The 27757-nt window shown below is 44.4% G+C and overlaps 1 protein-coding gene across 6 annotated transcripts; it reads right to left on the bottom strand.

Moving 5' to 3' along the window:
* Positions 1-5773: 5773 nt before the first annotated feature.
* Positions 5774-27572, bottom strand: LOC308484330 (ly6/PLAUR domain-containing protein 5-like). 6 transcript variants are annotated; one of them, XM_081019181.1, is made up of 6 exons: positions 27344-27511; positions 9824-9944; positions 8679-8816; positions 7630-7815; positions 6762-6890; positions 5774-6247 (listed from the first exon to the last, which is right to left on the bottom strand). In XM_081019181.1, exons 2-6 carry the CDS (start codon positions 9900-9902, stop codon positions 5961-5963), a joined length of 819 nt encoding a protein of 272 aa, XP_080875307.1. In that variant the 5' UTR covers positions 9903-9944; positions 27344-27511; the 3' UTR covers positions 5774-5960. The 6 variants fall into 6 exon arrangements, with proteins under 6 accessions (XP_080875307.1, XP_080875305.1, XP_080875304.1 ...); XM_081019179.1 differs by lacking the exon at positions 27344-27511 and adding an exon at positions 15768-16025 and having other exon boundaries at positions 6762-6887; positions 9824-9940; XM_081019178.1 differs by lacking the exon at positions 27344-27511 and adding an exon at positions 15768-15900 and having other exon boundaries at positions 9824-9940.
* Between the last annotated feature and the right edge of the window lie 185 nt (positions 27573-27757).

Genomic DNA, 27757 nt, shown 5'->3' on the forward strand with positions numbered 1-27757 from the left:
GAGCCAATGAGAGGCAAAGCCAAGTAATTCTATTTTTTCTCTCCTTCTCCTCCTTCTCCCTGCAGAGTTCTACAAGTAGCAACACTGAGCAAGTCTAAGAGAAATGTGCTGCAGAGAGTGCTACTCCCTGGGCTGGTTGTAGGTGGGAAGGGAGGCAGGTGGGGGCTCGCTGAGGGCAGATTGAGGTTGGTAAGGGATTGGTGCATTCCTCCTTATGGACTAGTCTCCATTGGTCAGATGTAAAAGTGGGCAGAACGATAGATGTGAGAGCATCAGTGTACAACCTCCCAATACAGGGTTGACTTCAGGTGTTTTCTAAAAGTTGTATAATTCTTTATCTCCTTGGCATTTGAAGGGAGGGTGTTCCACAGGGAGGGCACCACTACCTAGAAGGGCCCCCTCTTGGTTCCCTCTTAGCAAACACGTTCTTTCTTACTACTGTGAGGTACAACTCATCTCTTGCCAGAAGTCTGTCCTCAACAAAGTTAAGACCATGGTCCAAGAGGCCAAAGCTTTCCTGATGGCAGCACTTGCCCAGCCAATGATTTAATTTCAGTATTTCCCCCTCTCTTCCTGGACCACAATCTTCAACAGGAAGGAGTGATAAAAACCCACCCGTGCCCCAAGGCCCTTCAGCTTCCTGCTCTGTCTCATTTGCTATACATTGAAAGCTCTATCTGGCAGTATCATTTGTACCTACATGAATCAGTAGGAAGGGGTGGTGGTCAGTGGACTTTATAAAACTTGAGAACTTCTCTGTCTCAGTCCCTCTCAGTCACCTACCACAATCACACATCTCTTGTGCAGAAAAGGCAGGCGACTGAGTTGGATGGGACTGAACAATGCAGCATAAGATTTATAGGAACAGTATTTTCATTCTGACATCACAGATCCTTTGATGTAGTAGGAATGGGGAATCTGTGGCCCTTTGGATATTGCTGGGCTACAAATCCCATCATCCTCTGACCAATGGCTGCCTTGGCTGGGTTGGAGACCAGCAACAACTTGGCAACCACAGGTTCCCTGTCATTGCTTTAATGACTTTAAATCCACCATTGGATGGAAGAATGTTTTTAACTTTAATTACTTTTAGGGTATGTTTTTTTTAAAATAAAAGTGCTTTTAGGTTTTTGTCATTTTTAAAAAGAATCTTTTAACTGTTTTAGAATACTGTTGCTTTGTTTTTATTTTAAAATGGTGCATTTGTTGCCCTGGGCTGCTTGGGGAGGATGGGCAGGGTATAAGTTCAATAAATAAATATATTTAAGCTCAAAAAACAATATAACTCAACAGATGTGTCTTGAAATGGTTGCGTCTAAATGAATGTTTTGTTGTTTTTCTTTAAAAAAATACACTTTAATTAGTTTATTAAGGCACTTCATTAAACCAATTAAATATTTATATTGTAAGTGGTGTACAAAAAGCAGTGAAGTAATAACTGTCAATTATAAAGGGGGAAAGATAAAATCAGCAGACTTTGAAAACAGGTATACATAACCAAATGCCATTTGCTGGGAATTACAAGTAGGGAGAGTTTCAGTGCTCAGGTTCTGCTTGCAGGATTCCCAGAAGCAGCTGTTTGGTCTTGATTAGATGGACTTTGGGCCTGATCCAGTGAGGCTCGTCCTATGCTCTTAACTAAATTCTATGTCTGGACAGGCTTGCTGAAGTAAAAAAAAATGCTTTTAGCAGGTGACTAAAACAGGGCAATATTTTTTTAAGACATGTGCTCTGCTTCTTTTTCAAGTGGACACCCAAAACAAAAAAGAAATTAAGATACATGTGGAATAATCTGTTTGCTAGTAGCATCCATTAAAAAAACAAAAAACCTGCCAGTGAGCCATAGAATGTGGGTCAAATTAGATGTGATATTGGTCTCTGAAGCTAGTTGCTTTTTTCAATTCCATGCAGTTGTTAATTAAAAGAACAGGAGCCCCTCCATCATCCTTTGCATCACTATTCAAGAATGTGCTGCATGCATTTCGGGGCAGGTGTGGCCTGTCATGCAAGAAAAAGATAAGCTACAGAACCATTAGAAAACAAAAAAACAGGAGCCTTTTTCCTCCCTGTGCCTCTGGCCGCCACATTTCTCTGTGACCCAGACTCACCCAGGTAGTACAGGAAGCTGCGCAACTTGAAGTATGTCCTCAAGGAGCCTGTGCGAAAAGGACAGGTTTGGATTGAGTCACTTCTGTGCCCAGAAGCTGACGTGACGAGGAAAAAGAAAGGCACTGTTGTTTGAGATGTTAAGTAAGAAAGCCCAGCCAGAACTAACCTCCCCCACCCCCATGATGAGTGTGTTCCAGTGGAAAGCAAAGCCAAGCAATTGTCAGTCCGGAGGCGGAAGGAATGAATTGGAAATGTCTGGAAAATAATACAGCTGAAACCAAGTAATGCAATTATTCGAAATTTTGTGCTGCAAACAGGACTAATGAGTATGGCTGCTTGTCCTTGAGCTTCACAGTTTATTCTAGTTTTAATTTCTCTTGAATAGTTTTAAAGTCAGTTGTCTCGGCAGTTAATGTTACTTGCATACAGGCAAGAAGCATATCTGTTTTATCTGCTTTACTTCAACGTGGGCTTAAAAACCGTATATTTTAATTGGAGAATGGGAGCCGGGAAAGCAGCTGTTTTGGCTCAACATTTGTAACTAATAAGAAACTGGTAAGAAATTCTTAGAAAGTCATCTTTGCCAACAGACACTCTGCAGTTTTAACATGGCTGTTACATGAGCACAGGCCTGTATCGCTTCAGTCAAAACATCCAGAACTCCATTGCCAAATTTCGTCCAGAAATCTATGCTGGACTATTGTCACTGAACAAGGAAGACAGAGGTAACGGCAAAATGATTGTGGTAAGATGAAATTAATATGTCCTACATGGACAGCCCTGGTCCTTTACTTTACATGGACAGCCCTGGTCCTTTACATTGTGAGCATTCCAGTAATGGGGCTGGAGAAGCCTTATCCCAAGTACTGTATTGGCCCGAATATAAGCCGCACTCCCCCCCCCCCCCAAATTTCACCATGAAAAGTTAAACTGTGGCTTAAATTCGTGACCTTACAAAAATTGGCTTTTACGATACTGCTCCCATCCTGTCCCGTCTGGAGCTCCCCCAGCCTTCCCCAAAGCGGGGTAGGAAAGAAAGTGGGGAGGGGGAAGACCGGCGGCATCGTGGCACAGCTCCCCCTCAGACCTCAGGTTAAGAACTTTGCTTCAAGATGAGAACAGAAATCGTGCTCCAGCAGCGCGGCAGCAGCGGGAGGTCCCATTAGCTAAAGTGGTGCTTCAGGTTAAGAACAGACTTCCAGAACAAATTAATGGCACATGACCCTCCGAACGTGGTCAGGATAAGGAACGTTTCCTACCACTCCTTGAAGGGCTATTAGAGGACAGTGATATACCAAGGATGTTGGTGTTGTTTAGTCAATTAATCGTGTCCAGCTCTTTGTGACCCAATGGACCAGAGCACGCCAGGCACTCCTGTCTTCCACTGCCATCTCGTCCTCTGTCGTCCCCTTCTCCTTGTGCCCTCAATCTTACCCAAGATTTTTTTTCCCCCAGAGAGTCCTTTTTTTCTCATGAGGTGGCCAAAGTATTTGGGCCTCAGCTTCAGGATCTGTCCTTCCAGTGTGGATTTCATTCAGGTTTGACCTTTTTGCAGTCCATGGCACTCTCAAGACCTACCAAGGATGGGGAACTGCAAACATGGACTGTCTTGTGCAAGTAGGAACAGTTGGGGCATATGCTTCCCTGTTGGATTTCCACCTTTCACATCACTCAACATTTGTGATCTTCCAGATGTTGCTGGACTCCAACTCCCATCCGCCTGGGCCAGCATGGCTAACAGGAAGGGAGGATGGGATCTGTAGTCCATTAACAGCAGGATGGCCACAGCTCTCCACCCTTGCTTTAATGAAGAGCACTCCCAGAGGGTAACATTCAGATCAGGCTTAGAAACCCGCCCGGTAAACTTGAGAAATAAACTTGCCTGCAAGTGAAACCTGTCTCTTTCGAACATGCCGCTGCATAACTTGTGCAACCTGACATCTCAGCCAGCTGGCCCTCTTTCAATCAAATTAAAAGTGCTTGCTTTGATGGATGGCTTCTGGTTTGGAGCTGAAAATTCTGAAGACATGGCTAGGGAAGGAAGACTGATCTTGCACCATGACCTAGCTGAGTGGGACAGAGTTGGGGGACCCCTCCTGCTGCCCCAGAACTGTATTCCTTAGAAGGCAGTCTGGGGAGGGATTTATACCAGTGGTGGGTGGAGCCAGAGGCAAAGAAGTGGGAGGAGCAAGGAGTGTGAACTACATTCCAGCTGTGCAAAAGTCATTCAATCTCCACATCCCTGTATACACACATCTCCACCTTTCCTCCAGACAAACAAGAGGCATTTCATAGTTCAAGTTACATGTCATTCTTGCAAAATCACTTGAGGAGGGTGCAAGTTAAGATCAACGAGGGCTGCAACTTGAGGATAAGGAGTACAGCCTTTGGAAAGTCCTGGGGGCCACATAGATACATTTGGTGGGCCGCATTCAGCAACCGGGCCTGAGGTGCCCCATGTCCAAATGCTGCTCCCATCATTGTAAACCCCAGTTGGTCAGCCAAACATTTCCCCCCCTCTTGTGGAGTTTTATTTGCCAGGCATTTGCAATTATTTCATTGCATCTGTTCCTCTTAACAACATTGTATTATTCTCGTCTCTTAGTGTTACTCCTGTTTGAAGAATATGATGTAGTTTTTATTACATTGTGTTGAATGAAGAGTGGATTATTCAAGGAAGGAAGGAAGGAAGGAAGGAAGGAAGGAAGGAAGGAAGGAAGGAAAAGAATTCAGGGGACAACTGCCATGTGTTACCTTTGCCCTCTAGTGGCAGGAACATAGAATCACAGAATTGTAGAATAGATTACCATTGATGGAATGGATTACCATTCTTGATATTGTCACAAAAGTTGTCCGTCCCCCCCCCCCCCCCATCTGCCAAGCGGTGGCAAGAACCCATGGGGTTCCAGGCATTGACTCACTGTCTGTGTTCCTTTGGAGAATTGAGACAAGACGGAGATTGTTGCAATTTTAATAAATATTCTTAATTCACCTATTTACACCTTAAATCTGCATGGAGGGAGTTCAGATCTTACAGAAGAGTCCTTTCAAGAGGAAGACCAAGGCATCTCTCTTCCCCTGCCTTTAGCCAGCCTGCCGAAGATGGATCCCAGTCCTTCTTCCTTCTTCTTATTCCCAGCAGCATTTGCTCAAAATTCTCTTTTCCTGTCACTTCACACCCGGTTCCCCTGGCAACTTTCCAAACCCCCAGTCTCTGTTCACACCTCAGGGCAGGGGAGAAGGATGGTTCTCTTGTGATGACAATGACCCTCTAGAGACCCCTATTGTTCCTTAATGGCTTTAGTTTGGCCAGGTCATTTTGCATAGGCTAGTCCAGGAATTCCTCTCTTCATATTTCAAATCTCAAATAATTAACATGCTAGCATTTATTAATTTCTAGAGTTTAGGGGTCCCCCTAAATCTATAACAATATTATTATATTGAAGATGTAGTTTATGGGTTGTCTCCAATGCCAGTCCTATGGAGAGTAGTCCCATTGAAGTTAATGCACAGGGCTAACTTGGGTCCATTGATTTCAGTGGATCTGCTCCGAGTAGAAGTTAGTTGGGTATAGCTCTTAGTATCTTGCCATCACAGCCCAAATCTGTGGGGTCTTGGGAAGCAAACAAATAGCTTGGTTTTGGGAAGAGAATCAGACCCCAGGGAAGTGGTTATCCAAATAAAATTTTATTTTATAGATATGAGCCATACATGCAATTGGTTGGAACAGGATACTGTCTTGGAGCCCTAACTCCCCGCCTTCCTTCCTTCCTTCTTTCCTTCTCCACAACACAGCCCTTCCAAACCCAAATGCAGGTTCCAGCAGTTCAGGTGCTCCCAAACCCCCTTCCTCACCCCCATATCCCGAGGATGGTGGTTCCTAGGACTGCCAGGAAAGGGCAAAGTTGAAGACTGAGCCCTTGGAAACCTGACCCATTATGATCATAAGACAGGTGTGGGTTGGTGGTGCTCCTCACACCATAATTGGTTGGGTTAATTCTATTGCTATTGCAATTGCTGCTGGAGCAACACGACCCCCACTCGCTGGTGATATTTATATTACTGGTGAAATCAGTTCTCATATCAATGCAGGCTGGGCGCTGGCAGGTCCTGAAGATCATTGATGTTTGGAGGCCTCCTGTTGATGTTTGGAAGGAAGGGAAGAAAAGAAAGGCACAAAACGTTAGGCATGAGGGGTGTTGCCCCTCTTTTCCCAGCATGCAGTGGAACACCACAGGGAATCGTGAAGAACACGGAGCCTGAGGCGTAACCAACATCCATGAGTTCTTAGGGGGCAGGGCCCCCTACACCTCTGAAAAAATGGCCTGTTTTGCCTTAGATTGTCAATTCTGAGGGGGGAATCTGTGGGAGGAAGTTAAATTCTTCCAGGGAGCAAACTCTGAACTGACAATAACGTTTGGTTTTAAAAACTATTTTAATTATTTGTTTTAACTCTGTAATGTATTTTATAATCTTTTATGTATTTTATCTTCTGTAATGGCTTTGGCCACACACTCATAAATCATATTTGCATAGGTTGGGTGGTTGAACAATTAATTGCAAAGAATGCTTCCCAACAAGTCCTGTTCAGCAGGGGGCAAAATGTTTTGTAGGCCAGGAGCTGTGGAATAAATTTCCTAGGGTGAACTCACCTACTGAAATGACCTTACTGCCATTGTAACATCGGTTGTAGCCCCTGCCGCATCTCATAGTCTGGAGTATTCCGTAGTAGGTATGATAAAAGCCTGAGTAACACTGGTTGGAGCTGCTTATTTCAGCTGCTGCAAAAAGAAAGCAAAATGAAGATCAAGGGGCCTGTTGAGCATCACTCACCCCATTAAGCTGCTAATGTGGGGCTGGGTTGAAAAGGGTGGCTCCCCTTTATAGGAGGCTCCCCCATTATTCTGTCTCTTCAATAATGATTGGGGGGGGGGGGAATCTTTCGGTTTGCTTTGCATATCAAAGTGAACCTACTTAATTTTCCCTTTACAAAGCAGTCAGTACCTTAATTGTACTCAGGGTAAACCCACTGAAATGAATACATATGAGTATAGGTGAATACGTGAAGGAAAAAAGCTATCCTTTGAAACCCAAACTTTCTCGAATTTTGCATTGCAAAGAATGTGTGTGAATGTTTGCACATACTAGGAGCTGCTGCCCTTGCCTTTCTCCACTTGCCAAACCTGCCAGACTCTTTGTCAAACCCCACACCTGAGCACGTCCCCTCCCTTTACCCCAGCTCACCCCTCCCCTACAGCGCACCCCATGTTCCCACTCCGCCAAACCTTTCCCATGCTCTTGCAGCTAAATTACACCCTAAAGCACACCGTCCTGTCCATTTCTTGAGAAGCAGGGTTACCTTTTCTTTGGCATAGGAGCCCAAGAGTTGGGGAACAGGGCTGCTTGCCTTAGAAATCTCCAAAATTGAATTCTTCAAGCCTCCCTATTGACAACCAACCACCCAACAAGTGAAACTGTAAGTTCTCACTTAACGGTCAGGTGGCCTTTTAAAAAAAATACCTGTGTCCTCGATAGGGGTCTTGGGAACCTTCCACTTTATCGAATGCCTGTTGCAAAGGTCACCAAGACAGTAGCTCTCATCGTACTGGACGGCAAAGTGTCGGTCACCAGAGAAACTTGATATAGGTCCATCCCAAAGGTCCTTGCTGGCGCAGCCTTTGTAGCCCATTACCAAAAAGCCTTTATCTAAAACGAGCGTGGGTGGATACATATATACAAACAATAGATTGATGCAGTGGTAGGGTGTTCCAAAGATCTTACCTTGACCATTTTTACTCTGGGGGTGAGGTGATTTGGGTTATTGAGTGCCCCTTGAAACTGCTGACACAGTTCTTCCTGCTTTCTGCTTATGCCTGTTTTTTTGGGGGGGGGAGGGGGCACACTTCCTGGCTGTTGTTATACCTCAGAAGCCTAATAATGGGGTTGGAAATCAGCCCACAGAAAATCAGCTAAGAATTTTCTTTATTAAAAAAGAAAGAAATGGAGTACAGGGATTTGTACAACAATCTGCACATAGAAAATAAAATGAATCAAAACATGTTTTGAGCTCCTCAATTCTGAAAGCATGCAAAGCCCCAGTTAATCCCGCTGAGAATTTGAGGGGTTGTAAGTAATTTCATGAGGGAGGCGGGTGGCGCTGTGGGTTAAACCACAGAGCCTAGGACTTTCCAATCAGAAGGTGGGCGGTTCGAATCCCCGCGACGGGGTGAGCTCCCATTGCTCCTGCCAACCTAGCAGTTCGAAAGCACGCTAAAAGTGCAAGTAGATAAATAGGTACTGCACCGGCGGGAAGGTAAAAGGCGTTTCTGTGCACTGCTCTGGTTCGCCAGAAGCGGCTTAGTCATGCTGGCCACATGACCCGGAAGCTGTATGCCAGCTCCCTCGGCCAATAAAGCGAGATGAGCACCGCAATCCCAGAGTCGGTCACGACTGGACCTAATGGTCAGGGGTCCCTTTACCTTTACCTTTAAGGTAAAATCCTCTCAAAAATCTATTCCTCTTAAAAATCTAGCAGCCACACAGGATCCATCTGACAGAGCAGCACTTACCTATAGTTAATGTAAGTTGTGCAATTATGCACACATTCTCAGCACTGGAGCAGTTTCTAATGAACTGCTTTGATGAATAGAACTTGAATGTGGGATGATCTATATAGCTGTAGTGATAACACTCCAAGGCAGAAATTCCTGAAAAGAAGTTTGGGGAGAAAGGGTATGAGATCCGGGAGAAGCTATTAGCAATGTCTTTCTGCCTTGAAATCATCAGGGACTAGAAATAGGTTTTCCCCTTTTAAAGTGAAAGCAGAAATTCTTAGGGGGCAGAAATTTGTGCCAAGTGCCTGTTCTGAACCGCAGGCCCAAAGGAGGGGCCTGAGTGAGTGGTTTCATGTGTAGATATCAAAGGAGGATGCGAAACTATGCCAGAATGGTCAGTCCTAGAGCTTTATTAAATCATAGAGGTGGATGGGACTAGGATGCCAGATGTCTAGCCCAATGCCAGATGTTGGATTCCAACTCACACCAACACCAGTCAGATGTAAACTGACAAAACAGAACAATGACAACCAAATAATAGGCATTAACACCCCCCCCAAAAAAGGTATTGTAGTTAACCAGAACTTAACCTAATACATTATTTATAAAAATGGGGGTGGGGTGGAGTTTTCTACATGGGTATTCATATTTTCTTTTCCTTCTTCTTTATTGTGCCTTATCTTACTCTGTGCACTTGTAATTATGCACTTTATATCTTTTAATGAAGAATATAGAAAATAATAATGGAAAAAACCTACAGCACAGTGTAGGTTTGAAAGTAAAGTTTGAACAAATAAAAAATAAAAAATGGGTGGAGGCAGACAGCTCCATGGGGACTGCTTTTACTGCCCTTGCTTAGAGGCAGGATACAGATTCTTGGCTGACAGCTGTCACTCAGCAGAAAGAGCTGAAACATCCCCTCCCCCCTTCTCCCTCTTCAGCAGGGAAGGGAGCAGAAGGCTCAGGTCTTCTTCATTTCCTGCTTCTCCATGAGTAAATTTTCCCACAATTTTAAAAAAACACTACACTAGGTTCCCCCTTTCTGAACTTTTTCCATACACCTTAGGATTCCTTCTTGTTTCTCCGTGCAAATTTAGTTGGCTCCCACCCAACCACCCAGGTCTGCAACTAGAGGACATCCCAATAGCAATAACTGGTACCTGAAATAAGAAAGGTCATCGCCAACAGTCCTTGCAGCACAACTGTTGCAGCTCTCCATCTCAATGCGACACCCTCCATGCTCTGAAGCCGAGAGGCCCTCTGAGCCAAAGAACCAACTTTCTGATGGAGGAAAAGCAGTCAAAGATCTGAGAGAGTTGGGCTGTTTGGTTATATATATATCAGGCACAAATGTGCTAGCTAGAGCTTCGCAGGAGGAAATTCCCGAGGAGACAGGAGCAGTTCTGGCAGGATTACACAAAGAAGAAGGCAGCTGTGCAACAGGGGTGGACCCATATTTTCATATTTATATGGAGCCCCATTTGAGTGATGGCCAACCAGCTGCACTGGTGCAAAGGGAGGCTGGTGTCTCTTGCTCTCCTCTCCCACTCCTCCCATCCTATCTTCCTCTCCTTTTTCTTCATCTAATGTTCTCTCCATGGCAGAAAGAAATTAAAAATCACAAAAACAGTCAGGCGGATGTCTAGGGGTTCCCACCCCCCTTTCCCTCCCTCCTTCCCCCTTTCTATCTACCGGTATTTTTCTCAAGCAGAAAGACAAATTCAAAGCTTCAGAAATCCTCCCCTCTCTTTCCTCAATCTCTTTCTCCAAAACAAAAGAAAAGCAGTGGACTTTTAAGACATAGGACGCTACAGAAGGAAAATATCAGTATGAAATGGCATTGCCAACAGGAACTGTACGTTGTAATCGTTGGACTTGACAATCTTTGGACTTGACTATCCTTGGACTTTACGACAATAAAAACATATAATAGTAATATGATATGTTATTGCCATCAGGAACAGTGCTTTGCAATTTTTTGGTATGACGATTAGATTACAGTTTCATTATATATAATGTTATGTTACTTTACAGCCAGTTACGTGTTTGTTGTGGTATTCTGAACTTGATTTACGCAATGAGGCAATTGTGGTATGTGTTGACCTAGTCATTTGCCATGGCTGTTTCTATTGATATAATTTAGGTAATCAATGAGGTCATATATTAATAGTTTGATTATTACAATATAAAAAGTGGAGACAGCAATGACTATTTAGCAGGTGGAATCTATTTATGATTAATTTACACTGGATAAATCTTTAAAAAGCTAAGAAATACTAATGAAGATGTAAAAAACTTAATGTACTAGATCTCTGCTAGTTGGATATCATTGTGATTATGTTCCTTTAAGAATGGTAGATTCTAATTGCCTGTACCTATTGATTATTACTTAGAATATCTTTGATTGACTTTGGTGTTCCTGGGGTATGCATTACTTACCGGTATTTCTTCTATAGATATCCTGTGTTGTCTGAATTACTGCAAAGAAGGTATCCTTTCTTGTAACAACAGGTGTTTAGGTAATTAATGATGTTACAATCTCCTAAGATTAATTTATACTTTTATGTTCAACATTAGGAAGTGGAGACCGCAATGACCATTTGCCATATGGGATCCATTGATGATTAAGCCTCACTGAATAAGTTTGATAAAGTTGTAATAGTGTATATAAATGAAGATGTGGAATACTTATTTTAAACGTTGTGAGTTTTATTCTAGAGTCTTTCTGTGTTTACAATGGTTCTCTATATATGATATGAATTTACTCCCTTCTCTCTGGAATGCTTGGTCACTCTTGTTCCGGATTCTCCCGGTCAGCTTTGACGGTTCCGCATATTTCGTCAGCATCGTCTGCCATTCTTCAATTGTTGGTAACTCCTGCTGTTTCCATTTTTGGACTAATAAAATTCTAGCAGCTGTTGTGCATACATAAACAATTTTTTCATCAACTCTTGATATTTCCCCACCTACCATTCCTAACAGAAAAGCTTCAGGTTTCTTTGGGAAGGTGTACCTGAACATCTTTCTTAATTCATTGTAAATACTGTTCCAAAATAGTTTAACTTTATCAGACGTCCCCCACATATGGTAAAAATCCCCTTCTTTAACCTTACATTTCCAAAAATGCTTATTACTCATTCTATACATTTTTGCTAGTTTAAATGTAAAGGGACCCCTGACCATTAGGTCCAGTCATGACTGACTCTGGCGTTGCGGCGCTCATCTCGCTTTACTGACCGAGGGAGGCGGTGTACAGCTTCTGGGTCATGTGGCCAGCATGACTAAGCTGCTTCTGGTGAACCAGAGCAGGGCACAGAAATGCCATTTACCTTCCCGCCGGAGCGATACCTATTTATCTACTTGCACTTTGACGTGCTTTCGAACTGCTAGGTTGGCAGGAGCTGGGACCGAGCAACAGGAGCGCTCACCCTGTCGCGGGGATTCGAACTGCCAACCTTCTGATCGGCAAGTCGTAGTTGGTAGCGATCAAATACCATCTATATATCATTTTCATTACGGTATATTTTCCTTCAGTGTCATGCCTGCAGTAAATTTCATACCCGTATTCCATAACCTTGACCATTTATCAAAGTCAATGTTATGGACAATGTCTATTGGCCATTATATCATTACTTCCTTAGTTTCCTCATCTTTTGTATGCCATTCTAGAAGTAACTCGTACATTTTAGATAGGATTTTTGTTTTACTTTCCAACAATTCGCATCTAAATGTCTCAAAGCCATTCTTCCTTTTGTCTTATTCAAATACATCATTAATTTGTTGGTACTGTAACCAACCTGTTAGCTTATCACATGTTTCATCATATGGTTTCATTTTTAACACTTTATCCCTTTCTGTTAGCAACTCCTTATATGTGGGCCAATTACCTTTCATATTTAACCGCTCGACTGAAATTGCTTCTGCTGGTGAAACCCACCATTGGTGTTTTATGTTCTACTCTCATCCATACCTCATACAATGGTTTTCTTATTGCATGATTCAGGAAGCCTCTGTGAACTCTGACTTTATCATACCACAAATATGCATGCCACCCAAATCTGTTTCCATAACCTTCTAAATCTAATATGTCTGTATTTTGTAGTTTCATCCAATCCCTTAACCAAGTCAAACAAGATGCTTCATAATATATATTTAAATCTGGCAGTGAGAATCCGCCTCTTTCTTTTTTATCTGTAAGAAGTTTATACTTTACTCTAGGTTTCTTCCCCTGCCAGATAAATCTTGACAATGCTTTTTGCCAAACTTTAAACTGTCCTGTTCCACTGATCATTGGGATTGTCTGAAATAGAAATAACATTTTGGGTAGCACATTCATCTTTATCACAGAGATTCTTCCCCAGAATGACAATTTCAGTCTATCCCAAATACCATCTATATATCATTTTCATTACGGTATATCTGGCATTGGAAGGGGTATATCTGGCATTGGAAGGGGCCGGAAGCCAGTCGAGTCAACTGACTCTGACAGTGAGGACTGAGTTACAGATAGGTAGCCGTGTTGGTCTGCCATAGTCAAAATAAAAAAATTCCTTCCAGTAGCACCTTAAAGACCAACTAAGTTAGTTCTTGGTATGAGCTTTCGTGTGCATGCACACTTCTTCAGATAGTGAGGACTGAGTTGTGGGAAGCTCAGATTTCTGAAAGCCAGTTGTTGAGAAATAAACCTCAACTATTCAAATTGCTAGCGTGTCGTGTCTTGTGTGAGAGAGGCGCTAAAGAAGATTGATCTTTACCTTTAAATTCCAAAGTTATGGAATTATGATCCAAAAATGTCCTTGGCAATATCTCTGTACTTATTGTTCTTGAAGCTCAGTCCTTGGGAATCCAGACATGGTCTACTCTACTAGAACTTGATTTGAATCAGAGAAAAATGTGAATTGTTTTGTTAATGGGTTTTTAAGTCTCCAAATATCAATTAAATCATGATTTTCCACCAATGAAAAAAGAGCCTTTGGGAGTTTTCCCTCCCTTTTGCTTGACATTCTGTCCATTTCTAACAACACAACTCCATTTAAATCACCCATCAAAATTACTTTCTGGTCCATATAGTCGAACAATTTTTCCTCCAATTCTTTATCAAAGTCTGATTTCCTCTCACTTGGTGCATAGATCCCAACAATGATAAAGTTGTTGCCTTGCAGTGTGACTTAGACCCCTATCATTCCCCACTCATTGTCTTTAAACAATTCTTTTGCATTGTGTTTTCCTTTAATGTACAAAACCACTCCCCTTTTCTTATTTACAGCTGAAGTTACAAATGCATTTCCCAATCTTTTATTTATTAGAACGATTCTGTGTGTTTTTTAGCAACATTTGTTTCCTGTAAACAAATTATATCCATTTTTTAAAAAATCAATAAGTGTTTGATTTTCTTTCTTTTCACTTTCTAATTAAGTCTATTAACATTCCATGATAATGCTTTCACCACCATTTCTATATCCAATTAAAATTAAAATAATTTTATTATTATGATTGGGATTCTTCCTCTTCCTGTTTATCTTCTTCCGACTGTTCTCCAAGTCCAGGTCTGTCCTCCTCCTTCCCAAGAATGATAGATTTGAGACTGGGTGATAGTTGGCCATACTGGCCAGGTCTAAAGATGTTTTTTTAAGAAGCGGTTTAATGACCACCTCTTTCAGCGCGTCTGGGAATGCTCGTTTCACAGAGGGAAGCATTCATCACCCCGCAGAGCCCATTGCCCAGCCCTTCCTGGTTAGCTTTTATTAGCCAGGATGGACAAGGAATCAGCTGAAAGGCCATCAGCTTGGGATAAAACATCCCCACCACTCTCTGGAAGCCAACTGGATCCATTAAGTGGCGGGGGTGGACCATCTGAATCGGTCCCACCTCCCTGCAGAGGGGAAGGTTTGCTGAGAAGTTTGCTGAGAAGTCCAGTTGCACCAGGAAGTGATCTGACCATGACACTTCTTTTATTTCGCTTTTACTTAGTGTCAGATCACCAACATCCGTAGAGGTAAACACCAGGTCTAAGGCATGTCCGTGGCTATGAGTTGGGCCAAACTTATTCAGGGACAGCCCCATGGAGGCCATGCTTTCCACAAAGTCCCGAGTGGCCCCTTATAAGGTCGTGTCGGCATGGATGTTAAAATCCCCCAGGACAACCAGACTAGGTGTCTCCAGGAGCACATCCGCCATCTGGTTTGGAGCGGAAGATTCTGCAGGGAATCCTTGGGGAGGTCGGTACACCAAAAGGAATCCTGTACTGCCCCTATTGCCCAACTTCCAGAACATGCACTCAGAAAACTGGGTCTTCCCAACGGGACGCCTGTGCAGACTAATGACTTCCTAAAAATCACTGCAACCCCCCCTCCCTGCCCACATGACCTGGGTGCTGCATGTAAGAGAAACCTGGTGGACAAGCAGCGGCAAGGACAAGCCCATCTGCTTCATCCAACCAAGTCTCTGCCACACATGCCAGGTCAAATTCTCCATCCACAATCAGGTCTTGGATGGGACTGGTTTTATTCATCATTGACCTGGCATTGCACAGCAACACTTTCAGGTCATGTGGGTTTCTCTTGCTGATTCCAGTATCCTTCCGGTCAGGACCAGACCTGGAGGCAGGGATACTCCTCAAACAATGACTAAGCCTGCCTCCTTGGTAATGACATGGTCTTAGCGTAACTCCTCTTCCCGCCCTTGATCACTGAGATCGGGTGTCCCAATACATCCCCCCCCGTGGAACCTGCCCCAGCCATTCTATTGGCTATGGCCCTCTCCCAGGGAGCCTTAACCCTTCCCCTTAAAAAGCAAAGTACAAACTATACAGTAACTTAACAAAATAATGAAAGTAAAAACAAAGCAAGAAACAATTACGCTATATTTAAACTACTCCTCACCCCAACTAAACATTTATCCCACCCCAAGCAGAAAGAAAATAATAAAATAATATAATACTGTAAAAAAACACCATTTGAGGTGCAGCAAATTAAGAACACTTAAAACATTTAATATCATTTTTGCCACTTGCTGCAGGGAGCTGCTCAGAGTATGTGTGAGTGTAGGCCCCGCCCCTTGGGCCCAATGGAATTGGCTTGCAGGGTGGAGTGGTCTTCCCAATACTCACCAGAGCAGCAACAGCAGCAATGTCCCAGAGGCCTCTCTCTCGCTTCTTAAGCTGTGGTGGTGGGTGTAGGCCCCGCCCCATTTGCCCGATGGAATTGACTGGAGGAGGGAGCGGTCTTCCCAAAGACTCACCGGTGCAGCAACAGCAGCAATGTCCTGGAGGCCTCTCTCTCGCCTCTTAAGCTGTGGTGGTGGGTATAGGCCCTGCCCCTCCGATGGAATTGGCTGGAGGAGGGAGCGGTCTTCCCAAATGCCCACAGAAGCAGCAACAGCAGCAGAAATAAACTGTCTCTTATGAAAAGGACATTATGTAACTAGTGCAACCTGACATCTCTGCCAGATGGCCCTGTTTTATCAAATTATGGCTTCTGATTGATGGCTTCTGGTTTGGAGCAGAAGATTCTGCAGACGTCGCTGGCAAAGAAACACTGATCTTGCACCGTGACCTAGCTGAACGGGACAAAGTTGGGGGACCCCTCCTGCTGCCCAGAACTGTATTCCTTAGAAGGCAACCTGGGGAGAGATTTATATCAGTGGTGGGCGGAGCCAGAGGCAAACAAGTAGGTGGAGCCAGGAGTGTGAACTACATTCCAGTTGTGCAAAAGTTATTCAATCTCCACATCCCTGTATACACACATCTCCACCCTTCCTCCAGAAAAACAAGAGGCATTTCATACTTCAAGTGTACCTGTCATTCCTGCAAAATCACTTGAGGAGGGTGCGAGTCAAAAACCTGAGGATAAGGAGTACAGCCTTTGGAAAGTCCTGGGGGCCACACAGAGACATTTGGTGGGCCGCATTCAGCTACTGGGCCTGAGGTGCCTCATGTCTGTAGTGGAGCAATACTTGTCTTGCCTAAAATCACTGCTGAACAGAGTCTGCTTCTATCCCCCCTTGGTGAGTAAACAGTTTGTCCCTCTTGTGGGATTTTATTTGCCAGGCATTTGCAATTATTTCATCGCATCTGTTCCGCTTAACAACTATATTATTCTTGTCTCTCAGTCTTACTCCTGTTTGAAGAATATGATGTAGTTTTTATTGCATTGTGTTGAGTGAAGAGTGGATTTTTCAAGGAAGGGAGGAAGGAAGGAAGGAAGGAAGGAAGGAAGGAAGGAAGGAAGGAAGGATTCAAGGGACATCTTCCATGTGTTACCTTTGCCCTCTAGTTGTAGGAACATAGAATCACAGAACTGTAGTATAGATTACCATTGTTGGAAAGGATTACCATTCTTGATATTGTCACAAAAGTTGTCCCCCCCCCCCCATCTGTCGAGCAGTTGCAAGAGCCCATGGGGTTCCAGGCACTGACTCAGAGTCTGTGTTCCTTTGGAGAACTGAGACATGACGGAGACTGTTGTAACTTTAATAAATATGCTTAATTCACCTATTTACACCTTAAATCTGCATGGAGGGAGCCCAGATCTTACAGAAGAGTTCTTTCCAGAGGAAGTCCAAGGCATCTCTCTTCCTCAGCCTTTAGCTAGCCTGCCCAAGATGGATCCCAGTCCTTCTTCCTTCTTCTTATTCCCAGCAGCATTTGCTTAAAACTCTTTTCCTGTCACCTTATACCCGGTTCCCCTGACAACCTTCCAAACCCCCAGCCTCTGTTCACACCTCAGGGCAGGGGGGAAGGACAGTTCTCTTGGCCCTCTAGAGCCCCCTTTTCTTCCTTAATGGCCCTAGCTTGGCCAGGTCATTTTGCATAGGCTAGTCCTGGAATTCCTCTACAGCTTCTATTCTTCCATCATATCCCAAATAATCAACATCTTAGCATTTATTAATGTCTAGGGTTTAGGGGTCCACCAAAATCTATAACAATATTATAATATTGAATATGTAGTTTATGAGTTGTCTCCAATGCCAGTCCTATGGAGAGTAGTCCTATTGAAGTTAATGGGCAAGGCTATTAACTTCAGCTATACCAGAAGGAGCGTCTCCACCCCCGTTGTTCAGCCTGGACACTGAGGTCCAGCGCCGAGGGCCTTCTGGCGGTTCCCTCACTGTGAGAAGTGAGGTTACAGGGAACCAGACAGAGGGCATTCTTGGTAGTGGCGCCTGCCCTGTGGAACACCCTCGCATCATATGTCAAGAAAATAAAGTTCTATCTGACTTTTAGAAGACATCTGATGGTAGCCCTGTTTAGGGAAGTTTTTAATGTCTGAAGTTTTATTCTGTTTGTAATGTTCTGTTGAAAGCTGGGGCTGGGGAAACCCAGTCAGATGGGTGGGATAGAAATAATAAATTACTATTACTATTACTATTACTACTATTATTATTATTATTATTTATTTCCGTGGATCTGCTCTGAATAGAATTTAGATGGGTATCGCCCTTAGTATTTTGCCACCACAGCCCAAATCTGTGGGATCTTGGGAAGCAAACAAATTGCTTGGTTTTGGGAGGGAGAATCAGACCCCAAGGTGGTAGTTATCCAAATAAAATTTTATTTTATAGATATGAGCTATACATCCAATTGGTCACTGTCTTGGAGCCCTAACTCCCTCCCTCCCTCCCTCCCTTCCTTTCTGCTCCACAACACATCCTTGCCAAACCCAAATGCAGGTTCCAGCAGTTCAGGTGCTCCCAAACCCCCTTCCTCACCCCCATATCCCGAGGATGGTGGTTCCCAGGACTGCCAGGAAAGGGCAAAGTTGAAGACTGAGCCCTTGGAAACCTGACCCATAATGATCATAAGACAGGTATGGGTTGGTGGTGCTCCTCACACCATAATTGGTTGGGTTAATTATCTGACTATTGCAATTGCTGCCAGAGCAACACGACCCCCACTCGCTGGTGATATTTATATTACTGGTGAAATCAGTTCTCATATCAATGCAGGCTGGGCGCTGGCAGGTTCTGAAGATCATTGATGTTTGGAGGCCTCCTGTTGATGTTTGGAAGGAAGGGAAGAAAAGAAAGGCACAAAACGTTAGGCATGAGGGGTGTTGCCCCTCTTTTCCCAGCATGCAGTGGAACACCACAGGGAATCGTGAAGAACACGGAGCCTGAGGCGTAACCCACATCCATGAGTTCTTAGGGGGCAGGGCCCCCTACACCTCTGAAAAAATGGCCTGTTTTGCCTTAGATTGTCAATTCTGAGGGGGGAATCTGTGGGAGGAAGTTAAATTCTTCCGGGGAGCAAACTCTGAACTGACAATAACGTTTGGTTTTAAAAACTATTTTAATTATTTGTTTTAACTCTGTAATGTATTTTATAATCTTTTATGTATTTTATCCTCTGTAATGGCTTTGGCCACACACTCATAAATCATATTTGCATAGGTTGGGTGGTTGAACAATTAATTGCAAAGAATGCTTCCTGTTCAGTAGGGGGCAAAATGTTTTGTAGGCCAGGAGCTGTGGAATAAATTTCCTAGGGTGAACTCACCTACTGAAATGACCTTACTGCCATTGTAACATCGGTTGTAGCCCCTGCCGCATCTCATAGTCTGGAGTATTCCGTAGTAGGTATGATAAAAGCCTGAGTAACACTGGTTGGAGCTGCTTATTTCAGCTGCTGCAATAAGAAAGCAAAATGAAGAGCAAGGGGCCCGTTGAGCATCACTCACCCCATTAAGCTGCTAATGTGGGGCTGGGTTGAAAAGGGTGGCTCCCCTTTATAGGAGGCTCCCCCATTATTCTGTGTCTTCACTAATGATGGGGGGGGGTGTCTTTCGGTTTGCTTTGCATATCAAAGTGAACCTACTTAATTTTCCCTTTACAAAGCAGTCAGTATCTCAATTGTACTCAGGGTAAACCCATTGAAATGAATACATATGAGTATAGGTCAATACGTGAAGGAAAAAAGCTATCCTTTGAAACCCAAACTTTCTTGAATTTTGCATTGCAAAGAATGTGTGCGAATGTTTGCACATACTAGGAGCTGCTGCCCTTGCCTTTCTCCACTTGCCAAACCTGCCAGACTCTTTGTCAAACCCCACACCTGAGCACGTCCCCTCCCTTTACCCCAGCTCACCCCTCCCCTACAGCGCACCCCATGTTCCCACTCCGCCAAACCTTTCCCATGCTCTCGCAGCTAAATTACACCCTAAAGCACACCGTCCTGTCCATTTCTTGAGAAGCGGGGTTACCTTTTCTTTGGCATAGGAGCCCAAGAGTTGGGGAACAGGGCTGCTTGCCTTAGAAATCTCCAAAATTGAATTCTTCAAGCCTCCCTATTGACAACCAACCACCCAACAAGTGAAACTGTGAGTTCTCACTTAACGGTCAGGTGGCCTTTTAAAAAAATACCTGTGTCCTCGATAGGGGTCTTGGGAACCTTCCACTTTTTCGAATACCCGTTGCAAAGGTCACCAAGACAGTAGCTCTCATCGTACTGGACGGCAAAGTGTCGGTCACCAGAGAAACTTGATATGGGTCCATCCCGAGGGTCCTTGCTGGCGCAGCCTTTGTAGCCCATTATCAAAAGGTCTTTATCTAAAACGAGGGTGGATACATATATACAAACAATAGATTGATGCAGTGGCAGGGTGTTCCAACGATCTTACCTTGACCAGTTTTACGCTGGGGGTGATTTATACATGATTTGGTGGGGTGGAGTGGCTGCCAAAGCTGCCTGCTTTTCTCTGGTTTGTGGCTAGTTTTGTGCTGAGGTGGAGGTAATTTGGGTTATGTGAGTGCCCCTTGAAACTGCTGGCACAGTTCTTTCTGCTTATGCCTGTTTTTTGGGGGGGAGGTGGCACACCTCCTGGCTGTTGTTATACCTAAGAAGCCTAATAACGGGGTTGGAAATCAGCCCACAGTTGTGGGCAAACATCGCGGGGCACCTGACGCAAGAGGCAGAAGGAATTCTGGATGGAGCAATGGGTGCAACTTGTCCTGTAAGAGGCTGGCCTACATCCCGGCCATGCAAAATCCAGAGCTTTTCTACACTCTCACATTTGTCAACCCCCCCACTGAAGCACACAAAAGGCACATCATATTTCTATCATGCAGACCAGCCTAGCAAAATAACTCAAGGAAGGTATGCACCAGCCTCCCTTGTCCTTTGTGTTCACTTGTGCCACAAGGAGATAAAAGGTTTCTGCTTTTGTATTTGAAATAGGAATACTTCTCTGCAATGTCAAAACCCAGGGAAACTTATGGAAGGTTGCTCTTGTAACACTACATTGTGGACAGGAATCTGTCCCTCCAGATTTCACAGATTTGGATGGGACCACAAGTGTCATCTAGTCCAGTGCCAGATTCTGGATTCCACTCACATCAGCCCCAGCCAGTATAACCAATGGTTAGGGATGGTAGGAGTTGAGATCCAACAAAATCTGGGGGGGCGGGCAGAGGTCCCCTGTCACTGCACTAACCTATGGCTTAGTCTTACATCTGAACTGGGTTGTGTTAACGCTCAGAAACAGCTAAGAATTTTGTTTATTAAAAAAGAAATAAATGGAGTGCAGGGATTTATACATAAATCAGCAAATATAAAATAAAATGAATCAAAACATGTTTTGAGTACTTCAATTCTGAAAGCATGCAAAGCATCATTTCAGGCCCCAGTTAATCCCGCTGGGAATTTGAGGGGTTGTAAGTAATTTCATGCTATTCCTCTCAAAAATCTAGCAGCCACACAGGATCCATCTGACAGAGCAGCACTTACCTATAATTAATGCAAGTTGTGAAATTGTGCAAACATTCTCAGCACTGGAACAGTTACTAATGTACTCCTGTGTTGTATATAACTTGAATGTGGGATGATCTATGTAGCTGTAGTGATGACACTTCAAGGCAGAAATTCCTGAAAAGAAGTTTGGGGAGACAGGGTATGAGATCCGGGAGAAGCTATTGGCAGTGTCTTTCGGGGACCTCCAGGTATCCCACCTGAGGGAAGGCAAAGCCAAGCCTATGCTGATGGGGCTGCTCCAGATCCAGGGCTGCGCGCGTCCACGCAAAGGGCGCCCCCCCCGTTTTAAGCGGGGAGCGGTCATTCTGCCTTGAAATCATCAGGGACTAGAAATAGGTTTTCCCCCTTTAAAGTGAAAGCAGAATTTCTTAGGGGGCAGAAATTTGTGCCAAGTGCCTGTTCTGAACCGCAGGCCCAAAGGAGGGGCCTGAGTGAGTGGTTTGATGTGTAGATATCAAAGGAGGATGCAAAACTATGCCAGAATGGTCAGTCCTAGAGCTTTATTAAATCATAGAGGTAGATGTGACTAGGAGGGGCGTCTAGCCCAATGCCAAATGTTGGGTTCCAACTCACACCAACACCAGTCAGATGTAAACTGACAAAACAGAACAATGACAACCAAATACAGTGGTGCCTCGCAAAACGAAATTAATTCGTTCCGCGAGTTTTTTCGTCTAGCGAATTTTTCGTCTTGCGAAGCACGAAATCCCATAGGAATGCATTGAAATCCAATTAATGCGTTCCTATGGTCAAAAAAAGTCCAAACAAAGCCAAATTTGGTACAACAAGAGTTTATTAAGTGCTCTTTAAAGTCACACATACTGTAAAGAGCATTTCAAAAATTGAAAGAACAATAAATTAAGTTTCTAAACATGACAGGAAAAACATTTAAAAATCAACAAAGTGTACATTACATTTTCTAAGACTCTGGGGGACCACTCGAAGAAGGTTCCTCTTCCACTCTTTGCTTCTTGCTTAAGAACCTGTCCATGGTCTGCTGCTTCATCCGCCTTTTCAGCACTTCCCTGAAAGGCGACATGACCGACGTATCAAAAGTGTTCGCAAGGTCATGTGCCATGTGCTTGTTAGGGTGGTTCCGCTCTGCAAAAGCCTGCACATCCTTCCACTTCATGCAAATGTCCCTCAGTTCTTTGGAGGACGGCCGTTCCTCAGTTGCTTCCTCCTCTTCCAGCGAGGCCTGCTCCTGCGCAGCCTCTGCCTGCAGTTCGACCAGCTCCTGGGTGGTCAGCTCGTGGTCGTGCTCCTCCACCAGCTCGCAGACGTCCTCCTCTGTGACCTCCAGGCCCATGGTCCTCCCCAAGGCAACAATGTCCTGCACCACTGTTGACTCTGGTGCATCAGAGTCACTTGGTGCCACACAGTCTGGCCACAGGCTGCGCCAAGCGCAATTCAAATTTCTCTAGTTGATCCCTTTCCAGGCCGTGGTGATCATCTTCAAGCAGGTGACGATGTCGAAGTGGTCCTTTCAGAATTCCCGCAGGGTGATGGTGGTGCAATCAGTCACCTCGAAGCATCGCCTGAAAAGCTCCTTGGTGTAGAGTTTTTTGAAATTGGCGATGACCTGCTGATCCATCGGCTGGAGCAGTGGCGTGGTGTTAGGCGGCAGGAACATGATGTTGATGAAGCTGAACTCCTCCAACAAGTCCTCCTCAAGGCCTTTAGGATGAGCAGGAGCATTGTCCATCAGAAGCAAAGCCTTCAGCGGCAGGTTGTTGTCCAGCAGGTACTGTTTGACAGCAGGGCCAAAAGCAAGATTGACCCAGTCCACAAACAGCACAGGTGTGACCCAAGCCTTACTGTTGGATCGCCACATGACACTCAGCTGCTCCTTGTCGACCTTGTGTTTCTTGAAGGCCCGTGGGTTCTCCGAGTGGTACACCAGCAGGGGCTTGATCTTCAGGTCGCCACTTGCGTTGGCACAGAAGAGCAGGGTCAGACAGTCCTTCATGGGCTTGTGGCCAGGCAACTTGGCCTCCTCCTGAGTGATGAAAGTCCTTTTGGGCATCCTCTTCCAAAACAGCCCGGTCTCGTCGCAGTTGAAGACCTGCTGTGGAACGTAGCCCTCTGTCTTCACAGCCTCCAGGAACTCCAATGCAAAGTCTTCAGCCGCAGGAACATCAGAACTGGCAGCCTCTCCATGCCTGACCACGCTGTGGATTCCAGATCTTGTCTTGAACCGGTCAAACCAGCCTCTGCTTGCCTTGAAGACTTCTGGCTCGCCTGAGGTTCCTGGCTGTTCCCGGACGAGGTCTGCGTGCAAGGCCTTGGCCTTCTCACAAATCACGGCCTCAGTCACTGTGTCCCCTGCACGTTGCTTCTCTTCTAACCAGATGAGCAGCAACTTCTCGACCTCCTCCAGAACAGCTGGGCGGTTCTTCACGATCCTGGTGACTCCCTTGGCTGCATCAGTCGCAAGGATCTTCTCCCTCATCTTCAGGATGGTGCCGATGGTCGATGGGTTCCTGCCATACTCCTTGGCGAGGTCTGTCACACGCATTCCACCGTCGTGCTTCCGGATGATCTCCTTCTTAATTTCCAGTGTCACCTTCTCCTTCTTCCTCTCGCCGGCCTCTGCAGCAGCAGTCTTCTTGGGTCCCATGGCAGCACAGCTCCTAGCTTCGTAAACTCAGAAAAAAAATAATAATCAGTGCTTCACACCCAAAAAATTCAAAAGCACCCAGCCACCCACCACACAGGAATTCAAACCCAGAACCAAGTCCTTGAATTCCAAACACCCAACCCAAAATCCAAAACCCCCCAAAAAAGTTTTAAAAGTTTAACTTACGAAATGACTGCAAATCACCAAAGTCTTCAAAATCCTCAAATGGCTGCAAAAGAAGTTTTGGAAAAGCTTTAAAAATCACCAAAGTCTTCAAAAACCTCAACTGTTCCCCCAGCCACCCACCCACCACACAGAAATTGCAAACCCCTCCCCAACTGTTGCAAACCCCTCCCCAACTGTTCCCCCAGCCACCCACCACACAGAAATTCAAACCCAGAATTTTTTTTTTAAAAAAAACAACATGGCCCAATGGTCACAGAAAATCATAAAAATGCAGAAAAAAACACACAAGCTCCCAGATTCTTGCAAACCCCTCCTCAACTGTTCCCCCAGCCACCCACCACACAGAAATTCAAACCCAGAATTTTTTTTTGAAAAAGAACAACATGGCCCAATGGTCACAGAAAATCATAAAAATGCAGAAAAAACCCACACAAGCTCCCAGATTCTTGCAAACCCCTCCTCAACTGTTCCCTCAGCCACCCACCACACAGAAATTCAAACCCAGAATTTTTTTTAAAAAAACACAGCAGAGTGCCCCAATGGTCACAAAAAATCATAAAAATGCAGAAAAAAACCACACAAGCTCCCAGATTCTTGCAAACCTCTCCCCAACACCAAGTCCTTGAATTCCAAACACCCCAACCCAAAATCCAAAAACCCCAAAAAAAGTTTTAAAAGTTTAACTTACCTAACGGCTGCAAAAGAAGTTTTGGAAAAGCTTCAAAAATCAGCAAAGTCCTCAAAAACCTCAAAAAAGGCTACCACACCGCGTGCAATGTGTTGCTCCTCGAAGTCAAGTCGCAACTGCACCTCTTCAAGCAATGCACCCTGGGTATTAACGGTTTTACGAAAAAGGAAACAAACTTGCAAGACGTTTTCGTCTTGCGAAGCAAGCCCATAGAGAAATTCGTCTTGCGAAGCAGCTCAAAAAACGGAAAACCCTTTCGTCTAGCGAGTTTTCCGTCTTGCGAGGCATTCGTCTTGCGGGGCACCACTGTAATAGGCATTAACACCCCCCCCCCAAAAAAGGTATTGTAGTTAACCAGAACTTAACCTAATATGTTATTTATAAAGATGGGGGTGGGGTGGAGTTTTCTACATGGGTATTCATATTTTCTTTTCCTTCTTCTTTATTGTGTCTTATCTTACTCTGTGCACTTGTAATTATGCACTTTATATCTTTTAATGAAGAATATAGAAAATAATAATGGAAAAAACCTACAGCACAGTGTAGGTTTGAAAGTAAAGTTTGAACAAATAAAAAATAAAAAATGGGTGGAGGCAGACAGCTCCATGGGGGCACACTTCACAGTTCCTGGTCTGACTGCTTTTACTGCCCTTGCTTAGAGGCAGGATACAGATTCTTGGCGGACAGCTGTCACTCAGCAGAAAGAGCTGAAACATCCCCTCCCCATTTCTCCCTCTTCAGCAGGGAAGGGAGCAGAAGGCTCAAGTCTTCTTCATTTCCTGCTTCTCCATGGGTAAATTTTCCCACAATTTTAAAAAAACCACTACACTAGGCTGCTTAGTCATTGCCTCTCTACTGAGTGCCAGCATATTGCAAGTCAAACCACATTCACTTTCTGGCAAACCTCCTGGGGGACATGACTCCTCCTTCTCTTACCCTGGTGCAGCCCAGACCTCCTCTTCCTTGCAGACAGGGCTAAACTGATGTCATAGAGACACTCCTCCCCACCAGCATTCCCAAAAATGTGAATTAAGCAAGTCATAGCACATTCACTTAATGGGAAACCTCCTGAGTAGGATTGCAATATGTCCTCTTTTTTTCCTGGACACACCCTCTTTTTCAGGATTGAAATTTCTGCCTGGGTGGATTTTTAAATGTCCAGGTTTTTGTTTATTTACTTGTTTACAGTAATCTCAAAAAATAATAATAATCTAGTGTATTAGACTCAGATTTAAGGCACCCGGCTAAGAGAATCACAACAGAGCAGCAGCTTAAACTAGCTACATACTCTATCAATCCTTTCTCTTAAAAAAATCCTTCCAGTAGCACCTTTAAGACCAACTAAGTTAGTTCTTGGTATGAGCTTTCGTGTGCAAGCACACTTCTTCAGATACACATGTGTATCTGAAGAAGTGTGCTTGCACACGAAAGCTCATACCAAGAACTAACTTAGTTGGTCTTAAAGGTGCTACTGGAAGGATTTTTTTATTTTGACTATGGCAGACCAACACGGCTACCTATCTGTAACTGAATCCTTTCTCTTGTTGCTGATCTAAAAGGATGCTGGCTCAGCTTCAAGATCTTGAAGAAGGAATCTGGGAGGGCAAGAGTTAACATCCCTCTGCCCTTAAGGAGAGTCCTTATGTACATGTTAAATGCAGGAATCCTTTGCCCAACATGGGGCTCAAACCCATGACCCTGACATTAAGCTTCTCATGCTCTACCAGATGAGTCATTAGACCCCATTGAACCCTTTTGGTTGCCCCTTTCTGAACCTTTTCCATTTACCTTGGAATTCCTTCTTGTTTCTCCATGCAAATCTAGTTGGTGCCCACTCAACCACCCAGGTCTGCAACTCAAGGACATTCCAATAGCAATAACTGGTACCTGAAATAAGAAAGGTCATCGCCAGAAGTCCTTGCAGCACAACTGTTGCAGCTCCCCATCTCAACGCGACACCCTCCATGGTCTGAAGCCGAGAGGCCCTCCAAGCCAAAGAACCAGTTTCCTGATGAGTTGTGGAGGAAAAGGAAAAGCAGTCCATGATCTGAGAGAGTTGGGCTGTTTGGTTATATATATATCAGACACAAATGTGCTCGGTAGAGCTTCGCAGGTTGAAATTCCCGAGGAGACAGGAGCAGTTCTGTTGATGGCAGGATTATCCAAAGAAGGCGGCAGCTGTGCAACAGGGGCGGACCCAAATTTTCATATTTATATGGAGCCCCATGTGAGCCCCTGAGTGATGGCCAACTAGCTGAGATGGTGCAAAGGGAGGCTGGCGTCTCTTGCTCTCCTCGCCCACTTCTCCCATCCTATCTTCCTCTCTTTTTCTTCATCTAATGTTCTCTCCATGACAGAAAGAAATTAAAAATCACAAAAACAGTCAGGCGGATGTCTAGGGGTTCCCACCCCCCTTTCCCTCCCTCCTTCCCCCTTTCTACCTATTTTTCTCAAGCAGAAAGACAAATTCAAAGCTTCAGAAATCCTCCCCTCTCTTTCCTCAATCTCTTTCTCCAAAACAAAAGAAAAGCAGTGGACTTTTAAGACATAGGACGCTACAGAAGGAAAATATCAGTATGAAATGGCATTGCCAACAGGAACTGTACGTTGTAATCGTTGGACTTGACAATCTTTGGACTTGACTATCCTTGGACTTTACGACAATAAAAACATATAATAGTAATATGATATCTTATTGCCATCAGGAACAGTGCTTTGCAATTTTTTGGTATGACGATTAGATTACAGTTTCATTATATATAATGTTATGTTACTTTACAGCCAGTTACGTGTGTGCTGTGGTATTCTGAACTTGATTTACGCAATGAGGCAATTGTGGTGTGTGTTGACCTAGT

Source organism: Podarcis pityusensis (genome assembly GCF_964106645.2).
Source record: "Podarcis pityusensis genome assembly, chromosome: 8".
NCBI classification, from domain to species: domain Eukaryota; kingdom Metazoa; phylum Chordata; class Lepidosauria; order Squamata; family Lacertidae; genus Podarcis; species Podarcis pityusensis.